We start from the raw sequence: 18,448 nt of genomic DNA, 5'->3' as shown, positions 1-18,448 counted from the left end.
TTTTCAGATGTTTATTTTAAGAACAGTTGCTACCTTGACGACTCTAATCCGAGCCCATCACAGCTATTCCCTATGTTTTATCCAATACTCGCCCTGTCTGCAACTTAACAAGCTTGTTTTCTCATTTTCCTGGTTCTATTAAAAAATCCTAGACCCAAAATATGAGTTCCTTTTCTCTCCCTGCTAACACTGTCTGACTTATTGAGTGCTTCCACTTTTATTTGTCATAGACATCCAGCACCTGTACTTTTTTTTTTAATCCAAGTATTTCAAGTGGGTCTCTTAGTGTGAGCGGCCTGTGGGATGGCCAGCAAAGGAGCTAGGTCATTTTATTTGTTAATGTATAGATGATGGAACTCTGCTTATTTTAACAAGACAAGGTCATGACAAATGCTCAGCATGTTTCCTTTAAGAAAATAAGATGCTGATGCTTAGAATTGTGTGAACTCCTTAAAAAGGAGTTTATTAGGTATTTTGTGTCAGTTTTTATGGTGAAGGATATGACAAATATTGCATTCATAATAAATAATATTCAGTAGGGGAAATTAAATACCATCATCACTTTTTGTTCATTATGTGCCATGTCATCTGACATGGGCAGTCATGTTCTTTCTGTAACCATGTTTGTTCTTGGCAAATTTTTCTGCGTAACTGGTTTGTCATTGCCCTTCTGGCCAGTGTCTTTATAAGACAGTTGGCCCCAGCCGTTTTCTGTCTGCCTGGCATCTGTGGTCACATAACATGGCTTGTGATCTGCACCAGCTGCATATATGATTATCCATCACCCATGGTTTCACATGACCCTGACGGGGGTTGGGGGGTGGTTAAGCAGGTATTACACCTTGCCCTGCAGACTAGCAAAGGAAAGAAGAGCCTTCCACCTCCTTTGGTAGAGATGTATCTCCAGCCTACTACCCCATCGTCACTAAAGAATCAAAAATTAGGCAACTAATGGTCTTGAAACCCATAATTCCAGAACCTGATGGTTTGCACGCCAGGCCTCCAAAAGAAGTGGCCCTAGTGATAATGAATGCATTACTGTAATTTTCCAAAGTTCCTCAGATAGTGGAGAGGTGCCAGTGGATTGGAAAACTATCAAGTTGATGATTTTATTCAAAAAGGGCGAAAAGCATAAAGCAGAGAACATTTAGCTCGATGTATTATTGTAAAAATATTAGTATCAATTATTAAGGAGCTAAAAGAGTAAGTGTTAAAGTTCTAACCCGGTCAAACATAAACATCATGTCGGACATATTTATTTGAGCTCCATGAGTATCAGCCAAAGTAGATCGAGGAGAGCCAGTTGATATAATATATTTGGACATTTCAAAAGGCATTCAACGAGATTACTTGTTGAACGCAAATATAAATTCCAAAGGTAAGCACGCATGGTACTGGAGTTTATGAATTAGCATCAACAGAGGGCTGGCCCACAAGCAAGATGCAGAAGGTCAAGTAAAATTGTCATTTTCAGGATTGATAATTTGAAACAAGTGAGGTGACCTAGGGATCACTGCTGGGCATGATCAATGACTTAAAGGGTGAAAGTGAGTGTATTATAGCCAGGTATGCAGGTGATACAATAATAGGTGAGAAGAGAACCTGTGAGGAGGATACAAACTGTTTCAATGGTGAAGTTGATGACTTACGTGAGTTGACAAAATGTCAGCAAATTAATAACATAGAAAAATATGAAGTTGCTTACTTTGGAAGGAGGAATGGAAAAGCACCATCATTTAAATGGAGAAGTATGTGGTCTACTGTTCTTGGTCCTTTTATTTTGAGGAAAGACGCATTATCATTGAAGATGGTTCAAAGAAGATTCACTGGGATGATTTGGGTGTGGAAGGATGGTCTTGTGGGGAAAGGTTGAAGAGTTTCTTCTGTGAAGAACAACAGGTGTTTTATTGAAACATATTCTTAAATGGAGCAGGCTAAAGAGTCTTGATTCTTCTATCTTATGATTTTAAGTAATAATTCACAAGTGGAGAAATGCAATTGTATTTTTAAACTAGACAGATGATTTTGTTTCTGCAGTACCAACAAATTTAAAACTTGTTATCTTCCAGGTAATTCTGCCTGACCTTGCAGTGTTGAGGATAGCTGTTTATGATGACAGCAACAAGTTGATTGGTCAGAGAATCTTACCTCTGGACGGGCTTCAAGCTGGCTACAGGCACATATCCCTCAGAAATGAAGGCAATAAGCCTCTATCGTTGCCTACTGTCTTCTGTAATATTGTACTTAAAACCTATGTTCCAGATGGTTTTGGAGGTGAGTTCACCAGATTATCAAACTGTAATCGCTACTTTATCACAGGAACAAATTCAAAATTGCAGAGGATATCGTTAATTGTAATGTAAAGCTGCCCACTCTTGTTCTTTAACTCCCACATAATAGAAAAATGTCATTCTGTGTTTCTGAGTCAGAAAGCTCTGGGTTTTCGTTCCATATGAAGATGCAAGCACGTATCAGTTAATATTCTGAGCGAGTGGTGTGGTATTGAAAGTGCTGCCTTTTAGATAAGATGATACTTCTAACTTCCCATCTGCTATCTTGGCTGGCTATAAAAGATGCATTGATAGTATATGGAGGCATTATCCACATTGCCCTGTTGAGTGCTTGCCCATCATTAAACATCATTACGACAGATGATCTAGTTATCAAAGTTCAAAGTACATTTATCATCCAAGTATGTAGACAACCTTGAGATTTATGTCCTTGCTGACAGCCACAAAACAACGAAACCCAATAGAATCCATTAAACAAAAGAAAACTATCAAACACCCAGTTTGCAGAGAGAAACAAACAAATGGCGCAAACAATAAAAGTAAACAAATAGCATTCAGAACTGAAGTCATGAATGTGACTCCACAGCCAGACATCACTGCAGCTGATTTTGAAGCCCATTAGTTACAGGCCGCAGACTCCGTTCAGTGTGGAGATGAGTAAACCTCATGGCGCAGCCAGCTGAACTGGGTCATCTGTCGCCTCCAGCCCTGATACCCTGAACTTTCCAATTGGGCTTGGCACTTAAATCAGTCAAACGTTGGGTCTTTCCCACTCTTGGGCCCAGGCTCCACCTCGTCTCTGCTCACCTTGCCTCAGTTCTGTCACATCAAATTGCCTTCAAGTCCACTCCAGAAATGGCCATGCTTTGGCTTATTCCTCGCTCTCTGGCCCAGGCCCTGCTGCCTCGATTTGGCCTGCACATGCCATGCTGCAACCGTCTTTCACCTTCAAAACTTCTGCTCACATCACAAAAATGGCAGATCGTACAGGCGGTTCACCAGCACAGTGCTGACAGGGAATTAAGGGCTATTGTCTGCAGTGGTCATTTACTGCAAACGTGTGTTTAATAAAGCATTTAGTTGTTTTATTTGCCACCAGCAAGTAGTCGTTGAGCTTCACCAGTGTTATCTTAAACCAGAAATAATTATGAAACCTCACTGTGAGAAAATTAACTACATTCTCTTTTAGTTTGTTAAAAAAACACTAAAACCTCTTAAAAAAATTCCATTGACTATTATGTATTTTTGGATGTTGTGCAGGGTAATATATATATATATATATATATAACAAGTCTGTAGTTACTTTTGTCTATTGTTTGCAAATAAAAGATAGTTCCTCTTTCAACCGCGACACCTCTTCCTTGCCTTGTGACCTTGCTGAAAGTACAAATTAGTGCTAGATTCATTTAATCAGACACAAAGTAAACAAGTCTGTAGTTACTTTTGTCTATTGTTTGCGAATAAGAGATAGTTCCTCTTTCAACCACACCACCTCTTCCTTGCATGGTGGCTATTCTGAAAGTACAGATTAGTGCTAGTTTAAAAACTCCAGTCATGTCTTTATGGACTTGGTTCATATTTCACTCTTCATGGTGACGCCAGTCCTGTTGTTTATATTTTTAACAGCTGAGTCCTGAACTGAAGTCAACAAATTTAGGGTGCACAGCTAGTAGAGGTGTCATCCAGTAGTCGAAGATGACCCAGGTTTCATCTGGAGCTCAGTACTATGTGAAGCTTGCACATCCTCCCTGTGACTGCAGGTTTCCTCCACGTTCTCCAGTTTCCTTTTACAGAAATGCAGGCTGATAGTTTAATTGACAACTGTAAAATGAGCTTAGTGTCTGAGTGAGTGAAAGAACCTTGGGAGGGGGTGGTGTTGGTAGTGGGGATTGATTTGAATGTGGAACAAATATAAATATATTATTGGATTAGTATAGATGGACACTTGCTTGATGATTGATACAAATTTGATAGGCTAAAGAGTCTATTTCCAAGTACTACAACACCATGAATAAACTAACATATTCTATCTTTTCACTTGTCATGCATTCTAAAGTAGTTGTAGCATTTTTATCACCATCCAGCTATGACCAATTAACTTAATGCAAATGGGAATAAGCAATGTTGTGTACTTAAGTCAATTACATGTGATTTTTGCTAAATCAGCCATGTGAATACTTAGCTAAGCAGTTTAGTTATTTTATTTGTAATGATGTGCTTGTGTTCTGTAAAACAAACAGAGCAGTTTAGACAAACTTTTGTGCAGATTATCTATTCCCTGCGTTTACTGAATGGGAATGGGCACATTGCAGTTTGGGTCAATAAAAACACATCTACATTATCTGTGGGTTGCAGAGCTCACTGACAAGTCCAATATCTGCTGCCCATTCTGAATTACTTTTGAAAAAACGATGGTGAAATATAATTTATTCTCATAGTGATGTTGTATAGAGAGTTACAGGATTTAGACCAAGTGGAAATCAAAGAGCAGGGGTGAATTGACCATCAGCACCCACAACTAACATACATTGTAGGACGTACAGTTTGTCCCTGCAAAGTGAAGTCCTCAGTTCCCACTGGCTAATTTTATCAAGCTTCTTTGATATGACTCTCTATCAAATGCTACCTTCATGTCAAACTTGGTCACTGCCAGTGTCTGCCAGTCCAGCCTCCCAATTTCAGCTTTCTGTGAATCTCTGTTGTCCATATTCTGTGTTGCAAGACCCCTTGTCCTAATTCAATATATTGGCTTATCAATATCACAGCAGCCAAGTGTTTAAAAATTACCTTTTGTTAGATGCTCACAAGACCTTGCCATAATTCTTATTTTCTTCAACCATCTCAGAAATTACCTCCAAGAATTCCTCTAACTTTAATTACTCCAGCATCTCTTCTACCTGCACCCCATCACTGTTAACCATATTCTGAAATACCTTTATAAATCTTTACATCTATGCATTAAGATCTATCCACAGTGCATGTGGGTTTTTTCGATAATGTTTGTTTGGTTTCCAGAATTGAATGTTGATTTGAATTAGGTTTAGAGATACAGCGCAGTAACAGGCCCAACGACCCCATCCTGTCCAGTTACACCCATGTAACCAATTAATTCATGCCTTCGGAATGTGGGAGGAAACCGGAGCACACAGAGGAAACCGTCATGGTCACGGTGAGAACGTACAAATTTCTAACAGACAGCAGAGGGAATCTGACCCAGGTTGCGGCCGCTATAATAGCATTGTGCTGTAATAGTGCTGTGCTGCCAGGCCACCCCGAAATCTTGGGTTGTGCACTTGGTCATAAAGATTGTACATTCAAATCCCGTTCCGGCATCGTAGGAACAAAATCTAGGTGAAGAGTCCAAGTCAGTAGCGGAAGGTGTACTTCATTCTATAAAATAAACAAATTTGATGTGCAAGGTATCACTGTTAACCTTTCCATCATTTTTTCCCTTGACAAATATTATGTGGATGTTCTTGGGGCTTGAGATAATTACAAAAATGAATACATTTGAAATATCTATAAAATATTTTGTGACATCCAGGGGTCATGAAAGACATTAAATAATTTTTGTATTTAATTTGCATGCCTCAACAGTAGAAATTGTCTTTTTTTAAGTTGCCTTAATGTGCTTCTTTCACCAAAAGATATCGTTGATGCTCTGTCAGATCCGAAGAAATTTTTGTCTGTGATGGAAAAGAGGGCTGACCAAATGAGGGCTATGGGAATTGAAACTGTATGTAACAATATTTAAGTATTATTTTTAATGCAATTGATTAGCATGAAGTATATTTTCTTTCATTTGGAACATTTGAACAAACTATATTTTCTAAACTGTTGCTATAAGCCAATGAAAGTCACCAAATGATTTTATCTTATAAAATGAGATTTACAAGATTGATCCTGGGAATGAAAGGGTTTAGGTACGAGGAACATTTGATGGCTCTGGACCTGTACTCAACCGGAGTTTAGAAGAATGAAGAGGGATCTTATTGAAACCTTCTGAATATTGAAAGGTCTGGATTAAGTGTACATGGAGAAGATATTTCTAGTTGTAGGAGAGCCTAGGACGAGAGGGTACTACCTCAGAACAGAAGGACATCACTTTAGAACAGAGATCAGGAAGAATTTCTTTAGCTAGAGGGTAGTGAATCTGTGGAATTCAGTGCTGCGGATGGCTATAGACGTCAAATCATTAGATATATTTAAAGTGGAAATTGAGAAGTTCTTAATTAGTCAGGCTTCGAAGATCACATGGAAAGCGTAGGGGAATGGAGTTGACGGGAAGTAAATCAGCCATGATCAAATGGTGGGGCTGACCGGTAGACTGAATAGCCTCATTTTGCTCCTATATCTTATGGTCTTACACAGTGCCTATAAAAAGTATTCAATTCCCTTGGAAGTTTTTATGTTGTATTGTTTTACAACATTGAATTACAGTGAATTTAATTTGGCTTTTTTGACACTGATTAGCAAGAAGGACACTTTCGGTGGCAAAGTGAGAACAGTTTTCTACAAAGTGTCTAAATTAGTTACAATTATTAAACATAGAATTTATTGATTGCATAATAACTCACTCCTTTCAAATCAATTTTTAGTAGATACTCCTTGGGCAGCAATTATAGTTTGAGTTTGTGTGGATAGGTCTCTATCAGCTTTGCACATTTGGACACTGCAATTTTTCCCCTTTCTTCTTTACAAAACTGCACAAGCTCTGTCAGATTGTATGTTGACCGTGAGTGAACAGCTCTTTTTAAATTCAGCCACAAATTCTCAATTGGATTGAGGTCTAGACTTGGCCACTCCAGGACATTAACTTCGTTCGTTTTAAGCTATTCCCGTTTAGCTTTAGCTTTATACTTTGGGCTATTCTCTTGCTGGAAAACAAATCTTCTCCCAATTTGCAGTTTTCTTGCAGACTGCATCAGGTGTTCCTCCTTGACTTCCCTGTATTTTGCTGCATTCATTTTACCCTCTACCTTCACTGGCCATCAGACTAAATGCTATGCGTGGCATAAGCTAAACGCCATACATCATCAAAAACACACCATCCCTACCGTGAAGCATGGTGGTGGCTCCATCATGCTGTGGGGGTGCTTCACTGCAGCAGGCCCTGGAAGGCTTGTGAAGGTAGAGGGTAAAATGAATGCAGCAAAATACAGGGAAGTCAAGGAGGAACACCTGATGCAGTCTGCAAGAAAACTGCAAATTGGGAGAAGATTTGGGAGAAGAAATGCTAAAGCAATGTTGCCACTGATGCACAAGGCGTGGAGAGGAATAACAATATGAATGATATAATTATTGCTGGAATTGCTAAGAGCTGTTGCTGATGGAGTTACAAAATATTTATAAATTATAAAATCCAGACATTTTGCAGTTTGTTCTCACAACTTGGTTAAGATTTCTTTGCTATTTGCTGATTAGTCACAGTTTATAAAAGGAAGAAACTAATGATGTTCAAATAAAAAAAATACAGCTGCCTCTTCTCCCTACTTTGGCCCTGTTAAAAGTGCACAACATGGAGTACATTTGATCTCTGGTTGGCATTCCTCAACCTGACTGTCATTCTTGTAAGGGACATGGTCTCCAGGGTCCGATACTGCAGGTTGTCTCAGAATAATGCGTGAACATGATTTGATGAATAAGAGAAAGACAAAAAAAAATGCAGGAAATAAATTTGTCTTCTTGGGGCTCAAGGAAATGTTGAATTATACAACTAGATCTATTTGCATTCATTTACAATTCTGGCACAATGAGCTCTCATTCGTACACCTTGAGTTCAGTTGTTTTGAAATATTTCTCTGCAGGACTAACTAAATCACCATTTGTTGCCAGGTTGCAATTAATTGGTGGAGCAATTGATTCATTAGTTATCATTATGACACTTATATTATTATCCAACCAGTGTACCAAATACAGGATTATGGTTAATTGGGACACACCGGGACCAGTACATTTTGGCCCATTTAAGCAGCTGCTTCGATTAACTAAAGTTTCATGGAACTAGGTAAAGTAGTATATAAAAAAACAAACTACTGTTTAACTCTGTAGTAAATTATGTATTTAAGTGAAATGCAGAACTAATTAGAGCACAACCAATGCTACTACAGTACTATAAAACTGGGCATTAGTTCCTAATGACAGGCATTCATGCAGCATACACTGTCATGTATGGGGTGTTCAGGGAGGGGTCGCACCTTTGGTGAAGGAACTTGTTGTGTCCATTCTGAGGCTACTTACTCATCTTTGGTCCTGCCTGGACAGTCAACTCTCACCTGTGGCTCAAAGTAGCCATTTGTGTGCAACAGTGATCACAGCCCAGTACACAGCTTTGACAGGCAGGCCTCCTACTCCGACGAAATGGGGACAGCCCTGTCCTAGCGTGTGAAGTTAGCTTTGGCGTACTGGGTGGATGAGATCAACGGTGAGATTCAATGGCCAAGAAGGTGGTACTGCAATGCTTTGAGGAGAGTGAAGGCATGAAAAGACACAGAAGAAGTAATAGTTATCAACTGTTACCAAGGAAGACCCCAGTTTGTGATGACTGCTTCTACCACTGGATCTCATTCTTGCAAGGTCGCTAGCATGGAACTGTCCAGGCTCAATAGCTTTTCCACTAAAACTCTCCCACACGGGTTTCACTGTTGTCGTTGGATGCACCAGACAACCCAGATGCTGCCTGTTCTTTTGATTGATAGTAAATAAACATAATTACCCCAGATGCCTAGTGCAGATAATGGACTGCCTTCATACAATGCTTTTGACGATTACGTTCTCCAACTCTTCATTTTTATTGTAACATTCAAGATGATTGGGGGACGTCACATGATGACGTAGGATCGAGACGCTGGAACCCAGCCCTCTCGTAAAAAAGTTAATAAATTAATGTTTAAGTGAAGAAAAGTTAATTAATACTTTTTTAAGGTTACTTATAAATTACTCTGGATTTTTTAAGCTATGCCTCATAAACAGAGGACGAAGAAAATTACTACCGCGAAGACCGCTCAAGTTGGAACAGAATCAAGGCCTACTTCTACTGAAGAACCACGGACTCAGGTACAGCACACCACCGGTGAAACAGAAAAGGAGACCGCGGCAGCATCAGCCATTTCAAAAGGGAAAGATCAACGAGAACTGCGCAAGCGTAAAGGAACGAGGATGCGCAAAAGAGAGCAACTAGAACTACAAAACCCAGCAACGACTGAAACCGACAGTGAAAGTGAGTCTGAGAGAGAGCCGGACTCTCTGGAAAAATCAGACGAAGATGGAGAAGAAGATGAAAGTTCCTCTGAAAATACAAAAAAGACTTTGAGGCAAATAATGCATAAATTAGAAAAATTAAATGCATTAAAAGTAATTAAAAGTAACCAAAAAGTAATTAAAGAAAAAATTACAAATATGGAGGCTATGTTTGATAAAATGACAAAGAAACAGGAAAAAATGGAAAAGAAAATTACAGATTTGGACGTCAAAATGAAAGAAATGGATGGAAGAATGAAGAAGATGGAAGATGATAATGATGCCTGGACATTAGAAAGAAAACAACTCGTGGGAAAAATTGATAAGCTTGAAAATTTTAGTAGATGCAACAATATTAAAATTGTTGGACTTAAAGAAGGTACCGAAGGAGAAGACCCAATAAATTTTTTTCAAAAATGGATTCCTGAAAAATTGGAAATGGGAGAAGAAACTTTAATTGAGATTCAAAGGGTGCACAGAGCCTTAAGACCAAGATCTCAAGATGATCAAAATCCGCGATCAATTTTGATAAGATGTTTAAGATACCAGGATAAAGAAAAGATTTTGAGGGCGGCTGCCCAGGGTGCTAAAAGAAGAAAAGGTCCGTTGATGATAGCAGAGAAACCAGTTCTTTCTTATCCTGATATAAGTTATAGCCTTTTGAAGAGAAAGAAAGAATTTAATCCAGCTAAAAATGTTTTATGGGAAAAAGGTTATAAGTTTTTAAAGCGTCACCCAGCAACATTGATAATTTTTTTGGAGGAGGGAAAAAGATTTTTTTCTGATTATCAAGATGCGGAGGTGTTCGCACAAAAACTTCCATCTCTTCGCTAATTAAACGTAGATTCTAGAGATTTCTAAATGTAATGGTTAAAGACGAAGACAGAGAAAGCAAATGGAACTGATGGACATTTAAGGATGATATAAGGGAGAAAAGTAAAATTTTAGAAATATTAATTGAGAATAGTATGTTTTATATATATATATATATATATACTTTTTAAGTTGTGGGGGGGCTGGGGAGCTTTGAATCGGTTACTACGGGATTCACGTGTGTAATCATGGCGATTGCCATGACCCGTACAATAGAGGGGGGTAATGTGTTTTTTTTCTTTCACAACATTAGTAGGGGGGTTTTTTGTTTTTTTATTTATTTTCTATTTTTCTTCTATTCTTTTGCCTGGATGATTGGTGGGGACACACATAGCAACATGGAGACTTCTAAAAAGATTTCCCAGGATACAACAAAAATGGGAAAGTGATTTGAATATTAAAATTGAAGAAACAAATTGGTCAAGACTATGTCTTGATAGTATGACAAATACAATAAATGTTCGGTTAAGATTAGTGCAGTATAATTTTCTACATCAATTATATATTACACCACAAAAAATAAAAAAATTAAATCCAAATTTATCGGATCAGTGTTTCCAATGTAACCAGGAAACTGGTACTTTTTTACATTCGACATGGTCTTGCTCTAAAATTCAACCTTTTTGGACAAATTTAAGACTTTTACTGGAACAAATTACAGGAACACAATTTCCTCATAATCCAATATTACTTTTACTAGGTGATATTGAAGGGATAAAACCGAAACTCAAACTAAATAAATATCAGAAAGAATTTATAAAAATTGCACTGGCAGTAGCCAAAAAAGCTATTGCAGTTACTTGGAAATCGGATACATATTTAAGTATAGACTCTTGGAAGAAAGAAATCTATGGCTGTATTCCATTAGAAAAAATTACTTATAATTTAAGAGATAAATATGAAACATTTCTGAAAATTTGGAGCCCTTATTTACAAAAGACAGGATTAAATATATAGATGCTCTGAAGATGAAACAATTGGTTATTAGGGGAAAGAAATAAATATACATATTAAAGTTATTACGAATTCCATGGAGCATGTGGAGATCTTCCAACAACCAGGCATTCTTTCTTTCTTTCTTTTTTTTTCTTTCTCTTTTTTTCTATAGGGCAGTTAGGGGGGAGGGGGTAAGGGTTATATACATTTTTTTTCATACTTTACTTTGTAATTATTTAAAAATGCAATAAAAAAAGTTTTCAAAAAAAAAACATTCAAGATGATTATCAATACCGTCAAATTCTTTGTAGCTTCAAAATTGCTGAATAGGTGAAATCATTTTATTTTCACTCCCAGCCGTTTCTGGCATTTCCAAGCCTGAATGATTGAAACTGCAGTGAACAAGACAGTTCGAACTTGTCTTGCTGCTTATTTCTCGCTAATTAGCAATGACAAAAGTCACTGCTTTTTGCTCACAAACACACGCAAAAGATGCTATTTAAAAACTGTTCACTCTTCAGCACGGCCTAGTGTCTAATAGCCACAGAAGTTCACACAACTGATGCTAGTTAGAAACTGCTCACCATCCCAATTATGCAGCATGGATAAAAGAAAAGGAATCCTGGCTATTTTTTCAATTAGTTTTTGTGCTTTAAGAGTGGTCCCATTTAATGTGCTCCCCAATTAATGGATGAACTAATAACTGGAATCCATTGTATATTGATGGAAGGAAAACATGTACACTGTTTCCTTGCATCCCTATTGTACCTGACCATGAAAAATCTTACCACTAAAAATGCATGTAACTTAGAAAGGTACCTAAAGGTTGCACACAGAGAGAATCAAAAGGAATGGGCATTGAGCCTTTTGTATAAATGTCATAAGTAGCAATAAAAGTCTGGTCATAAAACAGTTGGATCTGAGGTAAATTTGCTTTTGAAGTTGATGAAGGATGTACATTTTAAAGGGGTTGAATAAAGTAAGGAGGCAAAGGAGTTGGGGAAGAAGAAGCAAATAATGTGGATTGCCAATCTGAATGTTTTGGCGCCAGAGGAAAGGGAGAAGTTTGAGATTTTTTTTCTCTCAGTTGCATTAATGAATGGATTAACAACATGATCAGTGATCTTGCAGTTGTATTTATATTTAATAAAACATGGCAATATTTTTAAGTAAAGAATAGTCAGTAGATTACATTAGTAAAAAAAAAAGTACATTGGGTGAGTACTTTAGCAGCAATCTTCTATGGAATTGGTTAGAACAAGCAGGGATTTTGGGGATATAGACAGGTGATCTTGATACTGAAAAGGAACTGTGGTATTCAGCCCAGCTCTGACAAGTAGAAGGTCAAAGCTGTTAATCTCAACTTTAAGATGGAACAAGATAGGAGTATAGGGTTAATGGCAAGAGCACAGAGATTTTAGCTAGAGCCTAAATGCAGTTACTGCCTTTATTTTGTGTTGGGTTCAAAGTTAAAAGCTTCCAGCACCTATATAACTTAATGTTATAATGTTGCAGAAGGATGTCGCTTTAGAACAGAGATAAGGTGGAATTTCTTTGGTCAGAGAGTGATAAATCTGTGGAATTCACTGCCGCAGACAGCTGCAAAGGTCAAGTCATTGGATACATTTAAAGCAAAGGTTGAGAGGTTCTAAATTAATGAGGGTGTCAAAAGTTGGGGGGGGGAGCTAAAAGAGAATGGGGTTGAAAGGGAAATAAATTAGCTATGATGAAGCAGCAAAACTGATTTGATAGACTGAATTGCCTAATTCTACTCCTAGATCTTATGGCCTTGTGTTAGATAAGCAATTTGTGTCCTTTGCTGATGTTAATAAAGGTCAGGGTATGGATGTCAAAAAAGAGAACGAAAGTACCAAGAATGAATTCTGAGGAGTCATAACATTATAGTATTTGAACAAAAGGTTTTAAACAAGTGCAGGACATGCATAGTCATACAGGGGCAATGGCCGAAGCTGGGGCTGGAATTGGAAACTATAGAGAAGTAAGCGTGGATGAAATCCCTTTTCCACCGTCAATGAGCCCAGGTCACTAGGGCTAGGTGAACATACGAGTGGAAGGCAATAATACAGAGCAATTATAAAGTAGGTAACAAGGTAGAACCAAAGGTTAGGTCAAAAGTGTTTACATTTTCAGGAAATGTTGAATTTGATAAGAAGAGTAATATCCTAATTGCTTTGAATATTCAGGGCTAGAATTATGACAATATGTTACAAGGAGTAGATCTGCTGCTCAAGTACATTGAACCATTTAAACAACATTGATGGGGCACCTGACCATTTTCTTGCCCTTACAGAACCTATGTTTCTCTGAATCTGTTGGGTAACTAGCAGGACAGGAAACAGTCAGGTTTCCTAAGCAACACCAACAAACTGCTGGAGGAACTCAGCAGTGTCAGGCAGCATCTATGGAAAAGAGTAAACAGTTGATGTTTCAGGTCGAGACCCTTCTTCAGGACTGAGAGGGAAGGTGTGAGATGCCTGAATTGAAAGATGGGGATTTGGATTTCCAGCATCTGCAGGTTTTCTTGAGTCAGGTTTCCTGCTGAGGGTACTTGTATGGGTTAATGTGCTTTGAATGCTTTCCCTGTCGACTATAATGAACAGAGAACAACTGGTTTAATTGGCCTTGATTTCATGTGAAGTGATAAGCTGTGTAAATTATTCCTCTGTTTCTGAGGAGGCACATTTTGGAAACATAGCTTTGTCAAATATGTCTATCGTTTTATCACATATTGTATGTTGTCTGATTAAATTTCTAGAGTGATATAGCGGATGTGCCAAATGACAACACCAAAAATGACAAAAAAAAAGCAAGTGTAACACCACAAACCAGCTCAGAATTGGGGCAGAACTCGTCTTCTGGCCAAGGAGTTGGAAATGATGCTAAGAAAGGTGATAACCAATATATCTTTATCATCAATTGTTTTGTACACTATTAGATTAAAACATATCACCATTATGACTGTGAATATTGAGCAGGATTTCTAGGCAATAATATTCTTTTTACCTTCAGATTTGGGAAATGGTCCATTGTCCAGATGCTTTTCACTCAATTTTCTGCATTTCTGCAGAGTGTTTATATATAGCTACCACCAGACTCCGAAGACAATTAAAATTTCAGAATAAGTGCCCTGATTTTCCAGCAAGCCAAGACCCAAGCTATCACAAAAGCAAATGTTCTGTTGCAGTAAAATGTTGAATTGAGCTTTCCCTTGATTCTGCCATCATGTTAAAATATATATCTACACTTGCCGACACTGAATCATGACTCAAACAGATGACTGCATTGGTTTCCTTCACGGCATTAACCACAGTCCAGTACAATAATTTTAAGTATGAGTTAGATGTTACTATTTGACCAGAAGACAGTGGAAAAGATGTTGTAAAACTGGATCTTTTTCTGGCTCATTTACTCACAGTGGCAATTTTAACTGGCTTATGAGATGTTTGTGCGATTTGCCTATTACTGTTACAGCCACTCCAGTATAAAAGTGCCCACAGCTGACTTTGGCACCACCATTGTAGCTGTGGTGACAGAGCACAGTTCAGAACATCTGTGAAAGGTTGCATAGTTACAGTGCAGCCATTTTCAATTTCAGAATTCATAGTCCTCTGATCAGCAAAATGGCAAGTGCAGCTAGTATTTAACCTATTATACATTTATTAGAAAATATTAGCAGATGTTACAGGATGCTTAACAACTTCAGGTGCTTATAATTTTCACGTACCTTTTGAATTCTTTACGACAGATAAAATAGGGGGAAATAAGCAAATGAAAATATTTCATCTGGAAAACAAAACATGCAATGTTTTAATCTCCCGGGTAGATAAACAACTGTATGTAAATATTTTTAAATGTAAAGCAGCATGAAGCAACTCCCTGAGTTTAAGTGGCAAAAGTCCAACAAAGTTATTAATATTATCACATAGGTTGGAAGGTTGAGCTCTAATCCAGGTGGGCACCACAAGAGTAAACATCAGTCCTATAGGTTGCCGATCTCCATCCTTAATTTCCTAAGTGCACTTACTGTTAGCCATGAAATATCTTAACATCACAACTAAGTCTTTTATATCCTCGCAATGCAGTCTGATTGTTATAAAATAATTGAGGAAGTATTTTAGATGTGCTTAATAACAAGTGTTTGATTTTTTTTTCCCCTCCCACCACCCCATTCCTCCCAGATATAACACTGGTACCTCAGGTGAATATAGAGGACTTAAAGCAAATGAAGGTAATTTTGATGCAATATTTTAGAAACTACAGTTATTTTGATGTTATGTTAATATGACATATGATACCTTTTGCTTCGCTGAGCACCAGTCCTATGGACAGGAGCATCTTCTATCAAACCGTTAGTTGTCAAGGATCTGTGTGTCATGAGACAGTGTGTTACATTTACCGTAGCTGTGGCATCACAGAAAGTCTGGATCTGTGATATTTGAATGTTACCAAACAGCAATACATATTTTATTAGGTGGAACGTCTCAACAGGAAGCACCAAGGCCTAACGTACCCCTGACGTGGCTTCTGCACAAAGCACAGGCCACAGATCAAATACAGAGAGCCAAATGTTGTAAATAATCTGAAATTTGTGGCCTTCCTAGTGGGTGTTGCTTAACTGTTGATCATATAAACTGAACAAAAATCATCAAAAGGTTCTTTTTCTTGATAATCATGCAATTTTTTTCCATCTTCAATCAGTATCATAAACCCTTCATGTCAGAGAATGGGTCTTCATTAAAGCACAAAAACAAAGTAAAATTGAATGCTATTGTCCAGAATATGTGTTGTCTTTGGGCTATGAGGTGATAATTTCTTGGAATGATTTATATAGTGCTGCTAAAGAAGCCAATGGAGTGGCAAGTTAGGTTTGTGAATGTCAAAATAGGAAACAAGTTACTTAGAGTTTTGGCTGGAGATCACAGGGCTGATGATCTCAGTATTGATTGCTGTAGAGATTCAGGTATCCGCCATGTGGGAAGTTTAAACTATTGATGCTGCTGCAGTATTCAAGATCATGGGAGATTCCCAGAAGACCTCGTGCTTCTCAGAGTATCAAGGCCAATCATGTTCTCTTGAATGTGTAGTTACTATTGAGGTATGTTTAATAATATGCCAGGTGTTCATTTATATTGAGCAATGTCTGAGAGAGTAACCCACATGATTGATTCTAGCCAGATGGTTCAGTATATTCAAGAGAGAAAGGATCTGTGATTTAGTATTTTGTTTTGCAAGCCTCCACGTAAATTTTCTCTACAGTTGGCAAGCTGCCGTTTATTCTGTGCTGTGTTTGGTTTATGCTTACCTCATTCTAAATTTCTACCCTTTAATCCTTCCTCAGAGTGATGTTGGGAAGATCTGAGAGAAAATTGTTCTCTGAATTAGAAAACCATCTTTTAGTAGGCTTGACAAAAAAAAAGAGGGAGATTTTATTTCCAGGGAATCGCTTAGGATAAATAGCATCAGAGCAGGTCTTTCAACATAACAAATCTGTTCTGGTCATTTTGGCGCCCATCCTTTCTCATCTGAATCTATCAGAATAAATCACAAGTCCTTTCTGTCTTGTTTATATATATATATATTTAACTACTCATGTTAAATATAACCTTTATCACCCGGTTAACATCAATTACATGGGTCACTCTCCCAGTTACTTTACTGGCTGATGCATGTCACAGCCTTACATGACAAAACATGGTCAATCATAATTCAGTTGAATAGTTTGCTTGTCTTGGTGCAGGCTGAGAGCATGAGTTTTGTTGCTCATTTTATTCAGTAAAACTTAAATGTATGATAGGGTTACGGAGGTAAAACAATTTTTTTTTGCAGATTGAGGAATTGGGTTGGAGTAGGTAAATATTGATTAATAGGGTAAGGAAGAAACCAGTGGAAAAGACCTACTGAAGGTATTTTGTTTGTACATATAAATTTGTATTCTCGTGTTAAGCTTTAGTAGTTTAGGGCAAATGCAATAAGTTTTAAGCATCTTTACAGTAATAATATTTAGTTTTGTATCTCAATGTGAAGAAAATATGCATCAGGCTGCTGGTTAGAACAACATAGAGCTCATTAAGTCTGTCAGTACTGTTAAAGGTAAAAAAAATCTTTATATCCTTTTTTATAATCTTGTCATTTTTGTGTGTAGTGAATAAAATGAAAATGATGACCATTTTGTAATGGAAAGCCTAAAAACGATTAGGTTGCTGTTAGAACAAAGCAATAGAATAATGGATTATGATCTTTTTAAATCAAAAAAGGACATAATCCAGGATTCCCATTGTGATTACGTTCCTTTTTCAAATGCAAACAAATTGTTTCATTGCTTGATATTGTAGGCCTATCTAAAACTGCAGAAGAAACAACAAAAAGAGCTGAGTGCCCTAAAGAAAAAGCATGCCAAGGTATGTGTGCATCATTCGTATTTCTTTCTCATACAAGGTTTGTAGGTATTGCTGGCTGCCATTTGTTGCGCTTTTTTTTGGATATGTCCTCCTGTGCATGTGTAGACGGCAAACAGTGTGGTACACTGGTACATCACTGAGAAATACATCTAGACGTCACTAATGTGCTGGAGTGTTTTCATTTATTGCTGAGCAGATGCACAGTGAACCAGTAATAAAAATCAGACTTGGATATCCATTTAATAAGATCAACATTTTCATCAGCTTTTCAACATTAATAAAAGATGTTTCATGCAGCACAGACCAATGTAGTAGGTCACAATTGCATTTATTCAAGGTGACCACTTTTTTTCTGACATGTACCTAATTCTGGCTAGCAATAACTTGAACAAAGGATAAAAGATTTTAAAGCAATATTAGACCAAATGTGTTTTTATTTTATTTTTCCAACTTTACCCATCTGTTCTGTACCTCAAGGTTTTGACATCAGCTGGCCTTCAATTGCCTCCTAATCTTTTCCAAAGCCAGTTGAGGGAGTTGAATGCATGATGGAGTGCTGAGGGAATGCTGCAGTGTTCTGGGCTGTCCATTGAACAAGGCTGTGTTTGCTCTATCACAGTAATGCAGATCTTCTATATTTTTATGAAAAGATGTACAGAGGAGTTTTTCTGGTATCTTAATCCATTTACC

The 18,448-nt window shown here is 37.6% G+C and overlaps 1 protein-coding gene across 6 annotated transcripts in view; it reads left to right on the top strand.

The window, feature by feature from the left end:
- LOC132387457 (1-phosphatidylinositol 4,5-bisphosphate phosphodiesterase beta-4-like) overlaps positions 1–18,448 on the top strand; it is a 536,307-nt gene that overhangs the window by 411,447 nt on the left and 106,412 nt on the right. For all 6 annotated transcript variants that reach the window (XM_059959817.1, XM_059959814.1, XM_059959818.1 and 3 more), the window contains 5 exons: positions 2,070–2,274; positions 5,939–6,027; positions 14,116–14,248; positions 15,539–15,588; positions 17,693–17,758. In XM_059959817.1, coding sequence (XP_059815800.1) covers positions 2,070–2,274; positions 5,939–6,027; positions 14,116–14,248; positions 15,539–15,588; positions 17,693–17,758 — 543 coding nt within the window. The remainder of the gene's footprint in view (positions 1–2,069; positions 2,275–5,938; positions 6,028–14,115; positions 14,249–15,538; positions 15,589–17,692; positions 17,759–18,448) is intronic.

Source organism: Hypanus sabinus, unplaced genomic scaffold, assembly GCF_030144855.1.
Source record: "Hypanus sabinus isolate sHypSab1 unplaced genomic scaffold, sHypSab1.hap1 scaffold_188, whole genome shotgun sequence".
NCBI classification, from domain to species: Eukaryota; Metazoa; Chordata; class Chondrichthyes; order Myliobatiformes; family Dasyatidae; genus Hypanus; species Hypanus sabinus.
This window is presented reverse-complemented; position numbering and strand designations above follow the sequence as displayed.